This window comes from Sceloporus undulatus, chromosome 3, assembly GCF_019175285.1.
Source record: "Sceloporus undulatus isolate JIND9_A2432 ecotype Alabama chromosome 3, SceUnd_v1.1, whole genome shotgun sequence".
Classification (NCBI taxonomy): domain Eukaryota; kingdom Metazoa; phylum Chordata; class Lepidosauria; order Squamata; family Phrynosomatidae; genus Sceloporus; species Sceloporus undulatus.
This window is the reverse complement of record NC_056524.1, coordinates 155,826,247-155,850,968: the sequence shown is the minus strand read 5'-3', so window position 1 is coordinate 155,850,968 and position 24,722 is coordinate 155,826,247. Positions and strand designations below refer to the sequence as shown.

The following is a 24,722-nucleotide window of genomic DNA, read 5'->3' as shown; positions in this document are numbered from 1 at the left end:
AAATGAGTTGATTTTCTTTCTGTCTGCCTCCTTCAATGTCCAGCTCTCACATGTGCACATGGTAATTGGGAATACAATGACCTGGATGATTCTGACTTAAGTGCTCAGTGGTATGTCTTTGCTCTTCAGTATCTTTTCATGTTCTTTCATAGCTGCCCTTCAGAATCCCAGTCTTCTTTGTATTTCTTGACTGCAGTCATCATTCTAGTCAATGTTTGATCCTGGCCCACACTCCCCAATTGTGGGTTTGCCATCCACGGGTTAAAGTATCCATGGATGGCAAGCTCCATTGCTACCGACAGCTGTGCACACACAGCTACAACAGAGTTGATGTGTGCAGGTGCTCGCTTCATTGAAAAATGTGGGACTTAAGGTCTCACAATTTTTTTGCCCCCCTGGGGGTGGGAGTAGAACAGAACCCCTGCAGAGAAGAAGAGCCACTATATTTCAATTTCCTCATTGTCCAGATTGAATTTATGTATTTCTTCTGTGGTCATTATTTTTGCTTTCTTTATGTTCAGCATTAAGTCTGCCTTTGCATTTTCATCTTTGACTTTCCTTATTAACTGTTCCAAGTCTGTGATGTCTTTTGACAATATTATGGTGTCATCTGAATATCTTATGTTGTTGATGTTCTTTCCTCCTATCTTCACTCCTCCTTCTTCAGATACTAACTCTGCTTTTCTTATGATGTTCTCAGCTTTTAAGTTGAACGAGTGTCATGACAGGATGCAGCCTTGCCTGACCCCTTTGTCTATTGGGAACCACTCTGTTTCTCTGAATTCTGTTCTGATAGTGTCCTCTTGTCCTCAGTATAGCTTTCTCATCAAATGCATGGCTCCCCCATGTCTTTGACATTCCATAGCTTTTTCATTATCTATACAGCCAAATGCTTTGCTGTAGTCTATGAAACACATGCTGTTTTTTTCCCTGGAATTATTTGGTTAGCCATCATATGTTTGCAATGTGGTCTCTGGTGCCTCCTCCTTTCCTGAATCCCACCTGCACCTCTGGGATTTCTCTCCCCATGTATAGTTGGAGTCTATGAAGATTATCACACTAGGGCTTACCCTCTGTCAATTGCCGCTGAAACACTGTTGAAGTGCACTTGTATGAATGCCTGGCATGCTTCCTCAACACCATGGAGTCGCCAGCTAGCTCTAGCACCACTGAATCATTCAGGGAGAGTGAATTTCCTCTTAACACAAAGTTTCCGTTAAGAGGAAATTCACTCTCCCTGAATGATTCCATGACACTGAGGAAGCGCGCCAGGATTTCATACATGCATGCTTCCCCAACGTTTCAGCTGCAATTGAAAGACCGTAAGCTCTAGTGTGATAATCTTCTATGCTGCAGAAGTTTGAGTATTATTTTGTTTGCATGTGAGATTAATGATATTGTCCTATTGTTGCTGCTGTCTTTTATCTCCTTTCTTGTGGATTGATTGTTTCCAGTCTGTTGGCCACTTTTTGTTTTTCATATTTGTTGGCATATTTTAGTTAACACTAGAATTGATTCTGTCTATATGCATTGTCTGCTACCTTACTGTTTGCCAATCTCAGTCTCTTTTGCCTTTAACTCAGCAACATTGTAGGAAACCAAGTCCTTCCTTACAAAAAGCCATGTGAAACAGGTCACTTGTTAGGCGCCATCTTTATAAACATGCCACATTGACCAGTTCACTCAGGCCACCTGGAGAAGGTAGTACAATATAGTTTTAGTAAGAAGGAAGAGGTGAAAACAATCACAATTTCACACTAGGGCTTTGTTTCACAATGGAATCTCAGCAGGGAAGAGAAAATATCGTCCTTCATCCTAGAAGCTGAAGAAGGAAAGGGAGGTGGCATTGGCAGGAAACCCAGTTGTTGAGCAGGGTATCCAGATAAGGCAAGGAAGCAGATAGTTCCCCCTTCCCTAGTAAATGTCCTTTTCTTAAATAAAAATATTATATATATATATATATTTTTTTTAAAATGTCGAAAGGGCACTGTAGGGTAGTCTTATATACATACTTGAGTGCAAATTCTTTTCACTATAGTAGGATGTCTGGGTAAACATGCATATGATACAGCATTCAACATCTTTTTTTTTTCCTCATGAGTGTGTGAAGCAGTGAAGTTGATGGAAGGGTGTATGTGTTAGCATTTCTCTTTTGCACTGGCCATTTGTTGCAACTGCAAACAGAGCAGCAAAATGAAAGCTTTATATGAATCCCCCAGACAAGATCTTCCAGGCTGAGTGGAAATAACTAAGGTAGAAAAGAAAAGATTTGGGCACTGAACAACCCACAGGTCGGGCAGAATTCCCCTTTTCCTTTCTCCACATAAGCAGAAACTGGGCAGCATAAAAGAGAAAGGAGCAGCACAACAGATGCCTGAACTTCCATGTTCAGAAACAGTGTATGACCAACAGAACTGCTAAGGAGCCACAATTGGAAGCTAACATTTACATCCCACACTGATGGGCTTCCCAGAGGGACTTGAGATATATCTAAGTACCTTGAAGAACACACCCACAAGATCTCTGCAAAGTGACAATTAACAAGTATACTTGCACCAAAAGCCAAGCCAAAAACATTGCTTTTCCTTTACAGTCCATTTCAAAATGGCACCAAAATGCCATCCATTCCTGTAACCATTCTGAGAGACTGCAGAAGAAAATGGAAGTATTGGGAAGTAATACTGTGTTTTTGGGTGCTTATAAGAATGGGATGATTATATTCTTGTGTGGTTTTAAACATTTTGGGGATAAAACTACCTGTTTATTAAAAAAATGGGAAGGGGGGCTTTGGGGGGACTGATAGGGGACTTCAGAGGCCATCAAATCAGGATCCAAAAGCTGCATACAGGTCACTGACCAATGACCCACCACTGCTTTAGGGCTACCACCGTCCCTGTTCAACAATATTTGGGAGGTAGGGCTTTGTGTGTTCCTTCAGTTCATCCCTACTTTTATGTCAAAAGCAGAATCTAACACAAAATGGAACAAGCCTACAGAATTTATTTTGCTTCAGAACACTACACAAAGCAGTAAAGCTCCATTTCCCTGACCACAGGAAATCGTATGAAACCAAGCCTCTGTGGCTTTGGAGATTGCCAAAACATTACTTACATATCTTTGCAATCACACGCAGTAGAAGCATGGCTCTTTTAATGGAAAAGGAGGGGGAAAGTATGGTGTGTTCCAGAATCTGAATTCAGAGCACTTCAACCCAATTACAGAATACAATGCAAGCCCTGTATAGAGCAATAATCTAAATACCATCCAAAGGGTGAAGCCATGCATTGGGTAGTAACTGAGAGAATATCATGTCACTATATCTGTTCAAATATGTGCAGATATCTAATTTTTAAAAACCCTCTTTATTGAGATGGTAAACATTTAATGACTAAGGCTAAATAGGAATTCCAGATAAGTTAAGAAACTGGAGACTCTACTGTATCCACTACTAGACAAATCTATAGCCTGCCCACTGAGAATAATACCAATTATATACTTGTTCCTCATGACACCCTTTACTATAAATGTGAGATGGTTGCTATGCAACAGCAATCACCATCAGAGCTGTTCAGATAAGTAATACCCATGGTACCAGGCTAATAATACACCCCTATAACTGTTTATTATACCATGCTTCAAAATGTTACTAAGTGTTCTAAATGGTTGGTTACAATACCAAATACATGGTCATTTAATGAAAAAATTTAATAAAGATATCATCAAGACAGATGTGTATTTCTTGCCCAGTTTGTTTGAGCATACTTGTCTCAGTGAAAGTGTGTTTCTCATGGGTAAATGGTGGCAGTACCACCACCATTGTAATAACAATATGTATGGGTTGAGGCTTATCCACATATGGACTTTGAAATCCAAGATAGTAGTACCTTTGCACTGTAGAGGTCTGTGTTCTATTGCACCTCTGCACTCTCGAACGCTGCCTATATATATTAGAATCACTGTTTTGGCAATTCCTCTTTTGAAAGCAACTAATTATGTTCGTCTTTCAACTATCAATTCAATCAAACCAAATGTACAGGTATGGCAGTATTATGGGCTTCCAGGAGAGGACAGCTGGAAGGCAATCAGGCCAGAACAGTGAATCTGCCAGATGAGAAGTTAAAACAGATGGATAATTTGTATTAGAAAGAAATACAACTGACTAGTTTGCTGCAGAAATACTTCTCTTCTGCCATGCATTCTGTGAATTATTAGCCCATTTCTTGCTCAGAGTGTTAGCCATGTGTAGTGTTGGCACTTACCATCCTGGCTACAAGCTCCATAGAGTTTGATGACATGTTGATGGTTGACCTGTTTCAAAAGATTGAATTCAGAATGCAGATCTCTGAGTTCACTTTGGGAAGCATTTTCTACAGAATAGAGCAATAAGAAAAACACAGTTTCTTTATATTAAAATGAAAGTATATTTTGCAGATCTCTAGTACTTTCCATCTTTAAATTAAAAGTGTTGGAACTCCAGATGTTTGTAAGATGAATATAATGCAACATTTTGTCCATTTTTCATTTTATAGTTCTATCAGGTGCTCAACTATCACAAAATTCAATGCGCACACATACATGCAGTCTGCCTGCTGAAATTCCCTCTTCTATACAACTCATAAAGGAACACTAAGCTCTGTCTTTCTTTGCTTCCTAATAAATCTTAATTATGGTTTCCAATCCTAACTTTGGCCCGTTACGGACCGCCCAAAAGGGGCGGTCTTGGGCCACTGCCGGTTGCAGCGCGGGGAAGCCGCTGCAGCCAAACCGTGCGACTCCCCCGCGCTGTAAAAAAGGAGTGTGAAAATCGCACTCCTTCAGGCAACCTGGAAGAGACGTCACAAGTACCAAAGCGCGCACTCGCGACGTCTCTTCCGGGTTTAGACGTCCGGACGCTGTGCGTCCATTATGTCAAGATGGCCACGCCCATCTGTATAGGGCGCTGCCATCTTGCCGTACGGAATACGCGCGAGGGGCAAGGCGCGTCCGGAAGCGCCGCCCCTCGCGCGTATTCCTGGCGCAACGACGGCGCTTGAGTTTCAGGTCATACAAGTGAGCATAAAGACACAGTAAAGACAGCAATTAGGTCAATGCTTCTCCGTGTCTGGAGCAGTTAAGGGTCTTCCCATGTTATATAAACAGGCGAGGCCAAAAAAATGATGAAAGAGACAAAGGGATTTTTAGGCAAGGCTGGTCATATTGACCCAATAGGTCCCAGTAAACCTATATGGGTGAGTAAAGAAACTATATGCATTACAATGTTGAGGGGGAAAGCACTGTTCACAGACCAGGTAAGCTCCTGAGAGAGACACAATTATACATTAAGTGATACTGTTCTTTCTGAAAGGAAAATTACACCCATTCCAACGTAAGTTAGAGGGTGTTAGAAGAGATGAAATGAAAATTAAGGATTGGTGTTAATGAGGGTGTCAGCCTTCTGTTATATCTGATACATATTGTTTTATAAAGCAGGGGCAATGCTAGGACAACAACAAAATAGTTTTATTTTAAAAAGGGGGAAGCTGAAAGAAATGGTCTACTGCTCATTATCCCTCTTTTTGATATTTTAATCTGGTTCATTGTTCCTTGCATTTCTGCACTACTTTCTGGGAGCTCAGTGTATACTGCCATAGATTAAGAACTAAAGAACAACTTAACATTTGTTCTTTCTCTTATGCTGCATCCACACTGCAGATTTGGGATTTGTAATGTTTTGAGATATTCAGCCTTCTCTGTCAGAGAGTTTTGGTGACACACAGGAGATTAATGTGATGGTCCTATAGTTGCTGCAGTCTTTTGTGACTCCCTTTTTGTAGATGGGGATGTACGATACTAATCACTTAATTTTTTGTTTAGATGAATTCAGAAATTGGTGCAAAATTATTTGGTCTTTTTCAAAAACTGTTATGCATTTGCACCCCATTTTTATGAACATTCATCAAGTTTTATAGAAAAAGACAAACAGGGAATAGAATTATTAAAGTGAAGACACTTGTGAGATTACATCATGTTTAGCTGCTAAATTAACATTTGTTGTAATTTATCACTTCTGAATTAATCACTAATACATTTAATTGTGAAAGAAAGGTAGATGGTCTGGGTCTTCTAAGCCAGATAAGATTTGGGCTTTATAATTGGAATGAACCTTTTAAAGGAAGTTCTATTTGAGTTTAAAATGACAATGGGTTGCTTGCAGAAGTCAAAACTATGATGTATCCCAGGCTTTTTCCTTGTCTGTTCTTAGACAAACTGAAAAATCTGAGAATTGATTAATGTGAAAATAATAGAAATAGATAATACAAACAATAATGTGAAGATGCCAGTTAAGTAAAAGGAAGCTGTATATCACAACAATTCAAAAATATGTCATTGAATGAAACACAGGAGAAACGGTGTGCCCCAGTTAAAGTTTTCTTTCCAAATGTTAATCACACTACTCTATTTGTGAATTTAAGAGTAGACTGTAGTGTTTATTCTCCCAAGTGTAACAGTTTTCATCATCAGAAATAATTCAGATTGTCTCTTAAAAATTTATAGCAATGATGAAGAGATATTTAAAGCAGAATTAAGTAACTATTTCAAAAAGATCTGGAGAGATATGACTCAGACAGAGAAATAAAAATTGCCACAATGAACCATGCACTTAATCTTGTTGAAGAACTCTTAACTGTCTTTCAGAACATGACACAGATGGTGAGCCATTGTCATTACAATACCTTTATCAAATTCTGGATGTGAATATTTATGTGATTGAAGCAGATTAAAACTCAACAGTGTCTTTGCTTTGTTATCATTTGAGATCCATTTCTTCCTGCCTCTTCTCTTTTTTGACCTCCCCTTTTGATTTTTCCTTCCTTTCGAATTAACCATGGAAATCATGGACTGCATGGTACTACATGCCTTACTGCTTCATCCTGGTCTTCTAAGCCAATTCTTTATTTCTGCCACACACTACTGTGACAAACCAAAAATGCTGAAATGCAACAGTAGTTGGAAGAATCTGCTGTTGTATATTGGTAAAATAACTTGGAGTCAGAAGAAGTCAGCTGGCAGAGGACTTAGTATATTATTCTCTCACACATTATGTGACACAATGAAGCACTATTTTTATGCTGAGAAATATCAGAAGGGGAAAGTTCAGCTAATGCTGAAAAATAAATGTTCTTAAAATCTTTTTAAGATGCCCATGTCAAATGGCAATTTAAACAAGATGCATCAGCAAAGCTAAGTCATGCTGCCCTTGTGCCCTTGTACAAAGGACCTCTCTCATCATTGTGTCAAGAAGATGATGTTAGGATATAAATAGAATGCTTTAGGGTGTTTGGGCACAGAAAAATGGAGGCATCTGGTTGCTAACGAACAGGTTCTTGCTTCCAAATTAGATCTCTGTCACATATATTAAGAAATTATTAAATCATTCACAATTCTTTCCAAGCACATACAGAGAAAATACCTTTTAGCATTTTGACTGCAACAGTAGTATAGCCAGCCTTTCCCTTAAGTCTAAATGCAGTTGCCTTGACTACTTTTCCAAATTCTCCTTCTCCTAGTGTCTTGCCTAGCACCAGGTTCTTCCGAGGAAATTCCCACTTTGGATCCTCCTGTGGAGAAAAGCGAGGAGTGAAATAACCTCAGCATCATTTCATACAGCTATCAGATTGACAGTACACATGTTCTTGTTGTTGCTGCATTTGTGTGCCTTCAAGTCATTTTCAAAATATGTTGACCCAGACACAATAATCATACATCTCTTTTCCTTTCTATATCATCTGTAGGGAGAGGGCTACTGTTCATAGATTATATTGCTTATATTTATAGATCAACTAGGGAGGAGGATGAAGGAGGGACTTTTACAACATCTTGGATTAGGTAAAAAAAGATAATTCACTTTTCACTTAAGTGATAGATATGTATAACAGCTGTCATGGTAGCAGTTCAATCAGATTTGCTACACATGTGCACAGAATTCATGTGTCTGTGCACTGTGAACACCCCCTGGGTCCAAGCCCAGCTAGGCCTATCTATTCTCCGACTAACTTTGGAATCTCTGTTGAAACAGATTCCTGCTTGTCTACCATTCTACTCTTGCTTTTAGACCCCTCTGCCTTATTGTCTGAACTCCAGGGTTTTGGACAGGAAAAAATAGTTTGTATCTGAACATCAGCAGCGAGTCAGGGAAAAGATGGTACAGTACCAACTGGAACTTTTACAACCCACTGCAAAGACTGAAAAAGAGAACAGGACCCGGAACAATGGATGCAAGCTACAGGAAAAGAGATTCCATCTCAAAATTAGGAGGAACTTCCTGATAGTAAGAGCTGTTCAACAGTGGAACACACTCCCTTGGAATGTAGTGGAGACTCCCTCCTTTAAGAGGTCTTTAAGCAGAGGCTGGATGACCATCTGTCAGGGATGCTCGGATTGAAAGTTCTTGCATGGCAGAGAGTTGGACTGGATGGCCCTTGTGGTTTCTTCCAACTCTAACTTGCTAATTAGCTTACTTGCTGTTCACCGCTATGATCTTTGGAATAGCGGTATATAAATAAAACAAATTATTATTAATTATTAATTATTATGATTCTATGAAATTTATATTCTTTAAGGCAGGGGTGGCATGTGGCTCCTAAAGGCCCCATACAGACAGGCCAAAATAAAGCTGCTTAGATTCACTTTGGAGGTATGCTGTTTCAATAATGTATGTGTCTTAAGAGTCCGGAAGCTGCACCAAAGCCACGATCCAGTCCTAACAACTGGAGTGCAGCTTTGGCACAGATTCCAGACTCTTAGGACATATGCATCATTGAAACATCATAACTCCAATGTGACTCAAAGCAGCTTTATTTTGGCCTGTCTCTATGGGGCCAAATATTACCAAGCCCATTTCCTCTCCAGTCTTTTCCCAGCTGATTTTTGAGGAATTTTCACCTCCAAACTAATTAAATCAACTACAAACTAGCTACAATCTAGTGGTTTACTTACTCTACCCTCCCCAAAAATCCCAATTTCCCCCCACCCCTCAAAACCAAAAAGAAAATCAGTTGAAGATTAGACAAAATGGTGGTTGGCAGATCTCCTGTGAAAAGCTGATTGCAGTGATGCAATCATTGCAATGATTGTGTGTATGTGTATAAAAACTGGCCCCCAACCCCTTCACAGTTGGCCAATTCTGCGTTAAGGACACAGTGCTTCATCATAGTCCTTAAGAAATAGTCTAATGGGGGGAGGGGATAAATACTGAATTAAATTAATTAAAATGTTTTGCATAGTGTCTTATGAGCAAAATACTGATTGTTACAGGACTGGGTACATAACAGAAACAGCTCTTCCCATGTTCAATGTTTAGAGACCCTATTGCTCATTGGCTTTGCCAGTCACACCAAATGCAACCTTCTCCAGCAGTAAATTCCTGAGATTAATGGTTAGAGCTAAACAGGAGAAGCTGGTACCTGAGTGCATCAGACAAGAGGTATTGCTGTATTGGCAATGTAGAAACAAACAGCCAAAGCTGAACAGTTTATATACCAGATTGAGCCAACCCAGAGGTTTTCTCACTGCTTGGCAAAGATGAAGTTAGACACCACAGATATACATGATGATAGTTCTGAGGCCCAAGAACACACAATCCATGGTAGTTATATGGACTAAGTCTCAAGCCCAGGTTCCCTAACCAACACTCTATAGGACTGTGAAGTATCAGTGCATGGTAGGTGGCAATTATGGAGAAATATATCTTGACTCTCTGTATCAATGGTGCTAAGGACTAAATGTTCCCAAAAATATTTCCCCTTATTTATAAACTTGGGAAATTGAAGAAGCAAGGAGGCTCTTTTTAGAATTCATCTAGTCATCTCAGACAATTGCCCTTCTGTTCTGAGATTCTATCAAGCTTGACAGTTACTGAACAGTGATGGCTGGTTAAATGAACTGAGAAATAAAAGCAAACAGCATACATGCTTCTGTGAAAGCATCAGCCCCAACATCTAAAAATATCTTAAGGAACCATAGCAGTTGCACAAAAAGACATTGTTTCAATTGGAAGAACTCCCCTAAATGCTCCAATATTAAAGCAACATTGTGAACATTTATTTGCAACACCAATACTAGCTTATAAGGGATTTTAAACATGACACTAACTAGCCATTCTGAGCTTACTGCTCTTGGGAATTACTCTTAGGTGTGTTGCTTTAATTTTATTTTGAGAGCCATTGGTTTGAGTGTTGGACTATAATTTGATACTTGGCCACAGAAACCCACTGGGTCACCTTGGGCAAGTCAAACTCTCAGACAGCCAAAGGCAACCGCCCCTCCAAACAAATCTTGGTAAGAAAATCCCATGACAGGTTTACCTTAGGATTGTCATAAATTGAAAATGACTTGAACATAAACAACAGTTTTATTTTATATGTGTGCTGCAGATTGCCATTTAAATATAATTCTATTTTGATTATGCTTTCAAAATTAAGTGGCAAATATTAATTTGGATCCACAAATTGTATTTTCCCATAGAAAATGCGATGGCACTTTTCATCTGGTAACCTGTGGGTCTGTATCCAGAGGTACTGTATGGATTTGAAGAGTGTTGCTACTATTACTAATATTAATCATTTTTATGTAATCATGTTGTTTATGGCCTCATCTTATCCCAAGGACTCAGAGCAGATCAGAACATATATAAATTGTCTACCTATGTATAAAGAATATGCATCTGCGACCCTTGGTGCTCTCAAAAGTGGTTCATTTTCCATGGACACCATAAGAGAAGTCATTTCAACTGGTCTAGAAGCAAGTGTGTTCCTGGTATCTTCACCTATCTCCTGCTCTCTTTTAACATAGTGTACCTTGAAATAGCAACAGCAATAGCAGCTTCATTTATATACCGCTTCATATCAGCTAAGTAGTCTCTAAGCAGTTTTCAACTGTAAGATAATTGCCCTCAACAAGCTGAGTACTTATTTTAGTGACCTCAGAAGGATGCAAGCCTGAGCCAAGCCTGAGCCCTAGCTGGTATTGAACTTACCACCTTATAGTTTGTGAGTGAGTGGCTGCAGTACAGGCATTTAACCACTGCACCGCCAGTGAAATGTTCACAGTTATCTTCTTCACAGCCCAATTAAATCCTATCTCCGATTTTGTAGAAGAACTGAAGTTGAAACCTGCTCAAGATCACTGAACAGGTCCATGGCTAAGCAGAGGCTTTGGCAGAACCCAGCAAGACCCCTATCCAACATGTATCCCCTATATGGGCAACCCATAGCCTACAAGCAGCCCTCAGAAGTCTTCTGTGTGGTCTGCAACAGGTGCTCAGGTTGTCACACACACACACCCGGCATTACTTCTCCCAAGCTTGCTGCTGATCAACACTGTAAAACACACTACAAAAATGTACTTTTAAAAAGCTATTTCAATCTAAAATGTTTTTAAGAAGCAGCTTCCCCTCATAAAGCATTGTTTTATGAGGATACCTATCAGAATAAAGAAGTTTTCAATTGCCGACAGAAAGAAAACAAGATTATAATTAGTCTAAGTTCCCTAGGGGTTTCTAAAGCCTGAAAACAACCAGTTAGAAGGCCCTCATCAATGTTCCCAACAAAATACCCAAGGGTGGCAGAACTACAGTATATAAGCGTTTACCCAGAAGATCTTTGAAACTGTCTCGCCCAGATTAAGCACCAGAGTTTTCACCTTTATCCAGTCTATCTATGATGACAGACACTCATTTCGAACCAAAACAGCTCCTTAGATTTTAGGTGAAAATGAGTTGGGTGTAATCAACATATTTGTCATACTAATGTGACCCCTCAGACATCACATAAACTCTCCATGAGGTTTAGCATATATGTTAAATATCATGAGGGACAGTCTATAACTCTGAGGGACTCCATAGACCAATGGCTAAGGTATTGAATGGAAATTCACCTGCATTACCTTCTGGGCTCACTCATGGAAGGAATGAAGCCTGAAAAACCCACAAATAATAATGAAGCCATTGTGAAACAGGCCTCTCAAGTACCATCCCACTGAGTCAGCCCAGAAAGATATAATTGCTGATGGAAGCAAATGCCAACAAGAGGTCTAGTATAAACAATTGGAGCACATTCCCAAGTAGGGTTCCTAGTATGTATCATCTACCAAGGCATCCCAAAGCCTTATTTATCCTATTATTGGGTATGAAATGAGATTGTAGTGGACTGTATGTTGAATATGGAAAGACACTCTTTCTCACTGTGAATGAAAAAAACCTGTAAATATTCTTTGTATCCATATCAATCACAATTCCTCTTGAAAGCCTGAATGAGTATCTGCTGAGAAAGAAGCAGCAATGTACCCTTCACACTTCAAATCTGGTTTTTGAATGACAGGAAGAGCTGGGAAAACCACCTCTGAAGTGGACTGACTGCTAGTTAAGCATTTCTGACCTAATCTGTAAATGTCTGCTGTCAATTTCAGATCCACATTCCATGCTTACCAGAAGATACTGAGACTTATCCAAAAAAGTAACTTTTCCAAGTGCTCATTATTTGTGACATGAAGTCATGTAAAAGTAAAGGAAAGATCATGATTCAAGTGCATGATAATGATAACCACAAACCAATCTGGTTTCTTAAAAAGCTGCTGATCCTTTGATTTTGGAAAAGAAGAAACTTTCTCAAGCAAGGAAAAAACCTTTACATCTTGTGCTAGCATGGCTCATACGGCTGTAATGGGGGACAGCCAAGTGAAATCGCTAGGAAACATTCAAATAATTAGTTGCAGATTTGGGAGGAACTAGTTAACTGTAATATAATTGTTCATTCCTGTAGAACAAGCAATCATTTATGGTTCCACAATGAACTGACATATAAGTAACAAACAAGCTATTGTATTAAATAGGACAACCAAAGACTTGAATGGAACATTTTTCTATTCATATGTCTCTAATTTTCAAGTAGAAAAATGTGAAAGTTGTTTTTCAAGCTCTTAAAATGCATATGGAAAATATCCATATGCAAAGGCAGGAAACTCAGTACTGTATGATGATAATACATACCATTTATACAGAGCACTCTTGAATGTTCAAAGAGCTCCACATACATTATCTTCTTTTAATCCTTACTACAAGCCTGTATTAATTTCCCACAAACAGCAGATGAGAGGCTGAGGCTGAAAAGCAATGGTTTGACGAAGGCCAATAGAGCACTCATGTGCAAAAATATACAGAAGCCGAACCCTCATAAGGTGGAAACATAATGCACAGGTAATTCTTAGGCTCCAGGAAGATGGCATACCTTTTCTGAATGGAACTGCTCTCTCCCTGAATGAGCAGGTATACTGCTTCGGGATATACACAGGCCTTGTCTACACTGGTAAAAATGTTGTACTCATCTCAAAGCTGGTGTTGGCAGTCCTGACAACATAAAGCTACTTCTAGGGAGGATCCTTGTTTTTTTGCCCTTAACCCAACTTTGCTCTGAACTAAACAAAGTTGGAGAAAATCCACGTGTTTCCCAGAAGTCCATGAGCGACCTTGGGTTCTTTTGGTGTGTGGACAGCTGGATCAGGGTCGAACTGGGCCACTCCTCTTGTCAACAGACAAAGAGACATGCCACCCCCCTTCCCCATGCTGGGCAGCACAGTAAAAGGGGGTGACTTGTTTTTGGAGTTACTACCATCATTTTCTCATGAGCAGGTGTTCCATGTAAAGCCTGCCAGGTGTACTGCTGCTTCCACTCAGGTCAGAAATGGGCACCTGGATAGCTGTTCCAAAAAAAAGAGGATGCACCAGCAGGGCCAAGCTGGTGTCAGTCCAGCTGGACCATGTGCACAATGTAGTGGTGTCACACCAGATTTGGCCTGGTGCATGTGGTTGCGAGTATGATTGGTCTGGGGCATGAAGCTCCAGTCTGGCCCCTGATGAAGAGGCTGGTGTAAATGTGTCCTTAAAGCTAGCATTATTAGAGGCCCATATAGCCTCAGTGACCCAGAATACTTTTATAAACTTTGGTTATTTCACCTGCTATGGCGATCCACAACCAGGTAACTTCCAGGATGAATTTTTTTGATGTCAATATGCAGGACTGCCCATAGAGAAAGTGCAGAAGTTTCAACTAGTACAGAATTTGGCAGCCAAAATTCTGACTGATTTGTCTTAACAGAACCATACCACATCAGTTCTAAAATAATGAAGCACTGAAATACTCTAAACATTTTCTCGAGGACAATGTTAAGGTTCCACTCCTTTTCTTATGTTCTTATAGTTTAATCTGACCAGAAATGTTTTTAAAATATCCTTTCTAGTTTCATGAACTCATGCTTTATTGCATTTTTACTGTATCACTGATGAGATATTTTATTTTCTTACACTAGACTGGAAACCACTTCTCTACACTAGCTGTAAGTATAGAAGCCTGTTTATAGAGTCAGGTTTTCCCTTTCTGGATTGGGAGGGCAAAATTGGGTCCATAGGAATAATTTGGGTACTTCGGCCTGTTACAGACTGCCAAAATAAAGCTGCTTTGGGTCTCTTTGGAGGTATGCTGTTTAAATGATGTATGCATCCTAAGAATCCGGAAGCTGCACCAAAGCTGCACTCCAGTGCTTAGGAACGGAGTGTGGCTTTGGCGCGACCTCTGGACTCTTAGGACCCCTGCATCATTTAAATAGCATACCTCCAAAGAGACACGAAGCAGCTTTATTTTGGCAGTCTGTAACAGGCCTTCATTAGGTTTATAGACTTTTGTGGGTTTTTTTGGGCTATGTGGCCATGTTCTAGAAGAGTTTATTCCTGACATTTCATCAGCATCTGTAGCTTGCATCTTCAGAGAATGCTGGCATGGAAGAGAGTGGGGTATATAGATACTTTACGATCCTGGGAAGGGGAAGTGATTTCCATGTTAATTTGTGTATTGTTCTGTTGTTGATGGCAAGGCCTCAAGGTGGGAAGATATGCAAAGAGGATTAGTGTCTGCTTCATTAGTGATTATTGTCTGCTGGGAAACCCCTGAATCTGGGTGGTTTCTCATTTGCATTTGCTGAGTCCTAATTTTGCTCTTTTTCAGGACTGGTAGCCAAACTTTGTTCACTCTTAAAACCCTTAAATTTATATATATAATATAACAGAATATTAGCAACTAAAAGGAGCAACATATTTTATAAATTCATTTTGCACATAAGCTATTTTTAATCCAGAATGTGGATCACTTCATGCATCTGAGGAATTAGACCAAGTCTATAAAAATTATGCAACAAATTCTCTCTCTCAGTTGGTATCAAAAGTGCTAGAAGATCCCTTTGAAAAACGAGTTAAGTCATTGGAGCAATGGAAGCTTTGTTGGTATGCACCCAAAGTAGCAAGTGATGGTATTTTGGCGACCAATATTTCATAAGGGGCTGGAGAAGAGTAAATTCTAACTCAGTGAATGGTGTCAGTTGGAAGCACCACTTCAGCCAAACATTATCTATACAAGCCTGCTGCCTTTTTGCCATTACCATAATAGAAATGCTTACGCAACTAGGGAATTAGTCCATGTGCCCCAGAAACTCCAAATCGTCTAGGGCCACACATAGACTCCTTCCACTCACTTCCTTCTTCCCTTTACTCTTCTGACTATGATGGTGATGAGTCACAGCTCCATACAGCAACTCAGCCTCAAGTTTTCTCTTTCTTAGTTGGAAGTGAGGGAACTCTGCACAGAATCACACAATTGGAAGAAGCTCCATGGCCACTGAGTCCAACTTCTAATCAATGCAGAATCTCTAATTAGACCATACCCAGCACCTCCTTGAGGTATTTAAAGAGTGCAAGGATGCCCAGCACCTTCAACCTTTTCTCACACATTTTGTATAGCCCTGTACTAGCCATTTATTTAGAAGCACCACATAAATATTATATAACTTTAAATGATTTCCTAAAGAACTTACAGGTATTTTAAAGTTGTCTACTGACATTTGATTCTCAGAATCCATTGACGGCCGACGGACATTAGAAGATGAGTAGCTTATAGGATAGGACTGAGCTGGGCGCCGGAAGGTCATCTCTGCTGAGGCAATGGGTGGCTTTGGAGAATTCTTGTGGTAGCGATGGATGAAGTAAGAAGAAAGGAGCACTGAAATAATGAAAGACAGCAGGACTCCCCCCGCAATCACTGTTTTGCACATATCATCACACAATGGCTCTGTAAATAAAAGAAGAATCTAATAAGGACACTCATTGGAATTAATTTTCTTTCCAAACAATTTAATATACAAAATTACAGCACTTCCACAAAGGCATGTTAAATAGTGACAATGTGATATTCCGGATAATGTTACAAAGAGAGAGACCCTGAAGATCCAGGTTTAGTTCCCATTAAGTAACAAAACTGACTGGGTAATCTTTGACCTGACCTACCACCCAGAATGATGGGGGACTAAAGTAAGGAAGAGAACCATGTTGTCTTTAGCTCACTGGAGGACAGGTAAGATATAACTATACTAATACATTTTTAAAATAGCTGACTTGAATTCAGAGGGCCCTATCATTTAGTTACATGTTTTCTACCATTATTTTAACACTGCCTCCTCCCATTCTTCTAATAACTTTTACCATGCACAAAAAACAACAACAATGAAGCAATGTCTACCTAAGAGGAAAATACTAGTATAAAAGTGTTGGAGCATTCAAAAATGTAACTTCAGACTTACCTCTGATATCATCTTTCTCACAATAACAACTTTCTCTTGGAAAGCAATGGCAAACTCCATGTCCTGCCTTGATTCCAGTTCCCAAAATTCCTTTCAGATGGCCACCAATGATATTGGTCCCTAAATTAAATACAGCTGTAAGCAAGCTCCATTCCACAGGCAGGGCACAATATATCATGTAGATTTATTGTGTTTCGTATATGAAATGTTGGTTGATTGAGAAAACTGGCAGCAGGCTTTGGGTCTAGCTCTAAGAAGACTGCATGAGAGCTCATTTTGTGTGGTCATCATGATGATTAACAACTGCTGAAACAGAGCTGTCTGCTTTGAATCTGACATTACAAAATGATGTAGAGATGAGACACGAGAATAGAATTCATTACTGGCCTACAAATTTGCTGTATATGCAAAAGTAGCTATAGCATAGCTAGCTTTACTGGAAATATTATTCTAAGTTGTAATCTTGCTCACAGCTATCTAATCGGATCCCTGGGATTTATCCAAATGAAACAACCTAAGTATGAAATAAGCTGTCTCCTCCAGACACAGTGTTGTTTGTGATGTCTATGTCAGGACTGCACGTCTGAAGGAAGCAAAGCAAGCCAGATTGATGAATCTGAGGTGAGGATGGCATGTAGGCTGTTGGACGGAAGAGACTAGCAGCAAAACAGGAGCAGTATAAAAAGTGCTTCCTTATTATTAAAAAGATGAGCTCATGAGAGAAATGAGAGCGAAATCGGAGACTTTATAACAGAAGTAGGGCTTACCCAGCATAACCAATGGTGAGGGATGCTGGGAGCTACACTCCAACAATATCTGGAGGACTATTTTTGCCCACCGATGCTTTACAGGGAAAATGAAATTTGATTTCTCACATATGTCACCTGTTAGATACTGAACTATGCATTTTAACACAGTGATTTTCACCTAGCAAGTCAGGACCTACAATTGCCCTATTACATGACCTGAGGTGGGTATTACCAGCAAGACTGCTGCCATAAGCATAGGAACAAATTAAGAATTGCCTATAGCCCACAGTGCATATATGGGCCAAAGGATGGGGAAGCTAGAAGTATACTGTTCTACCACCTGCTACCAACCATCACAAGTTTGACAGCTAATTTTTATTTTATTTTACACTGTTTCATGTAGATGAAGATTAGTCTATAGTTACACTGTTAGTTTAATTTCTTAATGCAAAGAAATGTAAGGAGGGGCAAAAAGCACACAGAAGGTTCTGCAATCATTGCTATGGAGTTGAGAAGGTTGGAGAAAGGGGGCTTGGGGAAAAACCTTGAAAATATGTGGGGAGCTGGAAGATGGAATGAAAGGAGGGAAGAAGAAGAGAAAGCTGAGGTAAGAAAGGTTGAGTGGGGGACTCTTAAGAAATGTATAAGAGGGCACTGAAATGCCATATATGTGTATAGCACACTGGAGAGGGGGTACACCCAGCAGCTATGCCATGAACTGGTTTATGTGGGAAGTCTGAGGTCAAAAACCTGCATACATCTGCATCTTTTGAGATACTTGAAATTGAAGTAGGTTGAAGTATCTGAATGGGAGGACAGCTCATAGTATAATCCTATACACATCTATTCAGAAGTTAAGTCCCACTTAGTTTAATGAGGTTTGCTTCAGATAAGTGAGAAGAACTTAAGTATGTTGCCTTAAACATGTCTACTTACATATCTTAGCAGCAATGCAAATTTAACTAATAAATACAAATCACATTTGGAATACAGCACATTGCAGCCAACAACTCAAAATGCAGTGTCACACCCGGGTAAGTAACTCTTGATGAGTCAGTTTAGTTGTGTTGCTATTGAATTTCCTTCTCTTAAAAATGGCAATAATGATACTTAACTGCTTTTGCAGAGTACTTACAGACACGCTGACTCAAAACCACTTAGCAGAAGTGCTAAGTATAACTGCATTACATAATCTTTTAAATGAACATTAAACCATACAGGCAGAATATAGGGCGGCCAATGCTAAAAATGACCATCCAGTGAAATAACTCCCAAACTAGAATTCACCATGAAGATTAGTTACAATCACAGACAATATTAAATAGATATTATTATTATTATTATTATTATTATTATTATTATTATTATTATTATTATTATTTAATCATCATCATAATAAAGAAAAATCCAGGACCTTTGCAATATAAGCTTTATCTTTGTATTATTTTGCATCTAGATTTTTTTACATTCTACTCCTGAACCAGCTAGATAACCACAGATCTTTTGCAAGGTTCTGAAATAAGCCTCTGACGTGGAGCTGCTGTAGTCAGACAAAAATAAAACAGCCAGAGGGGATAGAAATAAGGAGAGGCTGGTGTTGAAATCTTTTTTGTTCCTATAGAAAGCTCTGTAGATAATGGCTAAATCATGGAGAAATATACTTCATCACTCCAGAAAAGTGTCTGCCTACTCACCATATCTTAAAATAGTAGTGAGTTTACAGCTATTATGAGCATTCGTATTTTCCTATCTCCTTCTTCAGCTGAAGGATTTACATTGCATTTTTACATTTTGTGAGAATACTCTGCATGAGCAAACAAATTACATCTCTGTTTCCTTTCCCATGCATATTTTCAGATCAATATGTATAGTGCATGTAAACACGTCATCAATAAATTCCTGAATATTTTTAAAAAGTCATTCCTGCCATGATTTTACAATGCCATCCTATCAGCCAATGAGATTCCTCTTTAGTACAAAGAAAACAGTTTAAGCAATGCTACTTCTCTTACCCTGAATGCACAATAGTTTTAAGGAGCTCTACAACTGTCACCTGTCTATAAAACATTTAAACTGTCTGAACTCAGTCACAACATTTTTGGGTCTCACTTTTTTGCAAATAAGATTAAGCAAATATTTAACCTAGAAGCAGAAAAGCTAAAGGGTTATCAACAGAAAAACTAATGAGTGAAAGCCTTGATGCCATACTTGTGCAATCTTGAGGGCATATACTTTCATCTTTGCTCTCAACAGCATCACAGATACCATCAGGACAGGTCTTGATACTAGGGCTGCATGTGGAATAATTTGTAGTTATTCCTAGGGAAAAGAAAATGAGAAAGATAAGGACTTAACATGCCACTTGACCCCTTTGTAAATACTCTGCTTCAAGATGACCAATAATAAAAACAACACCTTGAGGTCGGTACTGTTGCTAAAACAATGCTGCATAGAATCCCATGCATGCAAATGCTAAAGCAAGGAATACAAACTTGTTTATTTTTCAATGGAGGTGATTTTCTGAATCTGAATGTTCTGTGAATATCTTACCTTTTCTACGTCAGTCAGAGAGAGAGAGAGAGACAACATGGCATAGTGGTTTGAGCATGGACTATGACTTGGAGACCAGAGTTCATATCACTACTCAGCCATGGAAACCCACTGAGTACCCTTGGGTAAGTCAAACTCTTTCAGACACAGAAGAATGTGGCAATCCTGTTCTCAACAAATCTTGCCAAGAAAAACTCATGACAGCTTCACCTTTGGATTGCCATAGGTAAAAAATGACTTGAAAGCACACAACAATGACATCAATCGGAGATGTGCTGAAGTTTTGCCTTCTAATAATTTTCAGTACAAATTCTGTGCTTTCAGGGTCATGGGATGCCCTTACCAAAACATTAAAGTAACATTCTTTATGCATTTTTCCCACAGCTATTCCTAGCCATTATTTTGGTTATCTGCTGATCCTCCAAAGATATTCATTCTCTAGGGGAATCATGAATAAGGTAGGACACATATAGAGAATACCATCCAACAGGTTACTAAATTGTAAGCCTAAGGGCAGAAATGTCTAATTTAAAAAAATGTAAGCCATTCTGATAACCTTTTGGCTGAAGAGTGGGGTATAAATACTCTAAATAAAAAAATAAATAAAATAAAATATCACAAAATTCCTTTATTTTCAGCTCTCTAATAACATAAAGGACATGGCTTCAAAGTAAAGAATATTAAAAGCCCTTCACAGGAGAAATAATGATGAATCACAGTATCAACTTGTTGACAATCTGGGAATAACAGAATACCAGTAGGCATCCCACTTGCTTCTCTTTGAATGTTAGAGTGAAACCACAACTGCCAGAACTACACATGCTGTTTGATGCTATGTTTGCCACAAATCTGAGACCATCTTATTACAGATTCTCATTCAGCTGCTGAGTATCTGAGCATACCTTTTCCATCTCCCTGTCTCCACTGACATTTCCCCATTTGCACTCCAAGACCACCACACTCTTCACATTCCGATCTGGTCTTGCTCATAGCACATGAGTCTGGGCAGTCATCATCATTATGTATAACTACAGACAGAAAAAAGGTTGCTAGAATCATCAACAGAAAAATCTATGGAGGCATTACAAACCGGTACAAATTATGGGCAGTGCAGTCTAAAAATAGCTGGAGGGCCACAAATCCCCCTTTCCTGTTTTAAAAAATTTAGAGTTTATATAACTAAAATATGTCTGCCCAGTCCAGCAGCTTCCTCATGTGACAAGCTACAACTCCTCAAATCCCCAACCATCACAGCCTCTGGACAGGATGGCTATGAGTGGAGTTGGAATTCAACACTGCTTGCAGGGAAGGCTGCAGTACAAAGATCGCAGTTCAGCAATAACTTACATGATCCATCAAACACAATTGTCAGGAAGGTGTGAGCTTCTTTTTTGCTCCGCTCCTCTTTAGCTAGCACAGGATATTGTATTTCTTTGCAGCCAGGTCTCCTTAGCGCAGAAGAATCATTCACATAGATGGTCCCAAACTTGTCCTCATGGCCTTGGGCAATTTCCACAGCATAACAGCTGACGTTTGGAGTTTGTAAGGAGTATGTGATGTTGACACCATAAAATCTCATACAGTTGTCAATGCAGAGTTTTCCTATCTAGGCTCAAGAAAGAAAAAAGAAATAGAACAACCCAATGAACATCAGTGGCATCACTAGGGAATGTGAAGGGTGCGGACCGCACCAGGTGCCACCCTAAAAGGAGTGTGTGTGACACCACTGCTCCTCAATAACCTACTTTTTGGCAGAAATGGGCTGTGGCATTCATCTGCTTCCCTTTAAAATGCTTTAAAAGATGGTGAGAGTGGGGTGAAGCTCAGGGGGAGGAGAAAGGAGAGGCCCCAGAATTTTTTAAAATTCAAATTTCAAAATTTTAAATTTTTTAAAAATTGTTTTTTTAAAAAATATATTTTTTTTAATTTTCTTTAAAAACATCACATTTTAACCAAATCTTCATTATGCATATGTAAATACATCGAGGTTGTGCAACTGTAATATGAAGGTATAATTTTAATTTTGCTTACATCACAACTATTAGCATTACTCTCAGTGCTATATGGGAATTACAATTTATGACTAACAGCATTGCTAAGGATTCTGTATGGCATGAAACAGGTGGAGGTCAATGCGGGGGGTGACACCATGAGTTACCGCACCGGGTGACACCAACCCTAGGGACGCCACTGAGAAACATGTCAGCAATAACTAACAACAAAATGCAAAGATCATTAAAAGAATGACCTCTCCCCCTTGCAAGTACATTAAGAAAACAAACAACCAAATATCTAGTGCTGTTGGTCTTCAGACCGCACACAAACTGTTGGACTGTTTCAAGTGTCACAAGCTGTTTTGCTGCACAGCCAAACAATAAAACACTAAGTCTAATAGATAATACATATGACAATTTAATCTCAGAAAATGTGAAGAGGCTTTGCTCTCTGAAGTCATTAAGGAGTTAAATCTTATTTCAGAGGTTGGACAGGCTGCTTCCCAGCCATGTACCTGCTACTTCATTCATTCACTTGGCTGTTATTTTCATTCATTTGGCTGTCCAAACAGAGAAATGGCATCAGCCCAAAGATTAATTGCTTCCTCACATTCATATTTTCCTCAGGCCACAAGGCCATTTTCACATAACTTCCAATCCAGGACTGCTCCCTGTACTGTCTAATCATTACAAATTATGCGTAATGCTTCAGGAATGTAGACTTCTACCATTAGGTACAGAGTGCTTGAATCAAACTTTCTGCTACAGATGCTATACTCAGATTCAACTCAAAGGAGAGATGGACAATACTTCATATGCTCAATTCATATTCCCACCAGTAAAACCACCACTTTAATATGATTGAGGAGTGAGCTTGTCTCCTTCACTAGTGTAGCATTATGTTAGCTGTATTACTGCTTATGTCTTCTTACAGTAGCACAGTAAGATAAGTAAAGTCAAATAATGGTGCATGGAGATCAAGTAACTATTGTGAAAGGCTTGGTTGAGAATTCATTGCAGCTGGAATGATAGCTTGAGAGTTAGAAAATCAGGAATTGGCTTTGAAGAGGATAGCTGTAGAGACTGAGAGTGAGTTAGGTGGAAAGTAGATGGGATTTATGGGAAGACACAGAGAGAGGGAAAGTATGTGAGGCATTTTGCTTATGTGGGTAAGAGATTACTGATATTAGATGAATGGATAAGGATAGCAGCACCTGTATGTTTTTGTGTGGAAGTGGTGGTAAGGAGTGGACAGTATTTAACATAATAAAATATATCTGTGATAATGGGGCCATCCACTATCTGGTCAACACAGCTGAGGGGACGGTTTCCCCTGTAGATAAAACAAAGGATTAATGATGTGATGAGTTTAAAGTTTCATTTTTATTCAGACATCATCATCATCATAAGGGGACAGCAGAGATGGCCAGCTTAGGAGAAACTTCCAGATGCTTCCAAGGGAAGTTTAAAGAGCCTCAAGTGACCATGAGGCAACAGAAACTAACAAAGAAGAATAAAAGGGGTGCTATGGGATTGGGAGCTCTGTACCACCTCAAGAGAGTGGGGAACTCCAGACCTAGCTACCTCATGAACACCTAGGACTCCAAATCCCAGCAGTAATCACAAGTAGCTAGGGAATGTTTATCAATATGCAAAGGCATCTTGCAGCACCTCTTGAGACCATGAACAAGGTAGGACACATATAGAAAATACCATCCAACAGGTTACTATCACAAAATTCCTTTATTTTCTTTTATTTTCAGCTCTCTAATAACATTAAGGAGATGGCCTTAAGGATACTAAAAGCCCTTCACAGGAGATATAATGATGAATCACAGTATCAATTTGTTGACAATCTGAGAATAACAGAAAACCATGGAGCATCATCCCACTTGCTCCTCTTTGAATGTTAGAGTGAAATCACAACTGCCAGAACTACACATACACCTGTGCATACTGGTGGGAAAGGCCGGATTGGGGATGGAGTCAGGGTGCAGAGTTCATATGATGCACACCCTAACTCTACTCCCAGGGCGGCATGATGCCGTACCAGACCAAAGGGTGTCACAGCACTCCTCTGGTGCTATATCCACACACTGCAGCACCGAAGGAGCACCGTAAAGCCCTGGAGTGGAATGTGATGTGTGTAGGCTAGAAATCAAAAAGAAAATATATTATCTGGGCAGTGTTACAATATGCGTAGTGTGCCAAGAAGCCATTGTCTTTGTTCAACCCATAAGTTTTTTAAAGCTGAACTTATCACCTCATCGCTACACCTACAAATTTTGTAGTTCCATAGGTATTCATAAAAAGGTCTTCTGGCAGAAATAAATAGGTCTTACAGGGAGGGGACTTACCACACCTCCTGTGGAAGGCAGTTCTATGGCCTGGGAATAGTCAATGTCATGTCTACCACCTGTTCACTGTTGCCAATTAGAGCTTAAATGTATTAAGTTTTAACTGTATCAACAACAACACTCCAACAGTGACAAAAATAAAACTAAAACACCTTTGACTTATACAAATGGAGGTATTATTGCTGAAAAAACAAAAAGAAAAATCTCTGTGTTTTAACTTTCTTACAGGGGAAGGGAATCTCCAGCACCAGGGCTTAGTTGTTTTCATGAAGGTTCACATATTACCACAAAAATAAAGGGAGATTGAGCAGTTTCACAAAAAGTAATCCTATGGCATTTTAATGACGACATTCTTTTGTGGCCTCCATTTTCATTGTCTCATCTAGACTCCATTTCTCAGATACAGATGCCAGTGT

At 39.3% G+C, this 24,722-nt stretch overlaps 1 protein-coding gene across 3 annotated transcripts in view; it reads right to left on the bottom strand.

The window, feature by feature from the left end:
- Nucleotides 1-24,722, bottom strand: part of RET (ret proto-oncogene) — a 133,575-nt gene that overhangs the window by 24,390 nt on the left and 84,463 nt on the right. For all 3 annotated transcript variants that reach the window (XM_042461164.1, XM_042461163.1, XM_042461165.1), the window contains 7 exons: nucleotides 21,303-21,561; nucleotides 20,858-20,983; nucleotides 19,614-19,724; nucleotides 16,657-16,776; nucleotides 15,895-16,148; nucleotides 7,451-7,598; nucleotides 4,260-4,367 (listed from right to left, as the gene is read on the bottom strand). In XM_042461164.1, coding sequence (XP_042317098.1) covers nucleotides 4,260-4,367; nucleotides 7,451-7,598; nucleotides 15,895-16,148; nucleotides 16,657-16,776; nucleotides 19,614-19,724; nucleotides 20,858-20,983; nucleotides 21,303-21,561 — 1,126 coding nt within the window. The remainder of the gene's footprint in view (nucleotides 1-4,259; nucleotides 4,368-7,450; nucleotides 7,599-15,894; nucleotides 16,149-16,656; nucleotides 16,777-19,613; nucleotides 19,725-20,857; nucleotides 20,984-21,302; nucleotides 21,562-24,722) is intronic.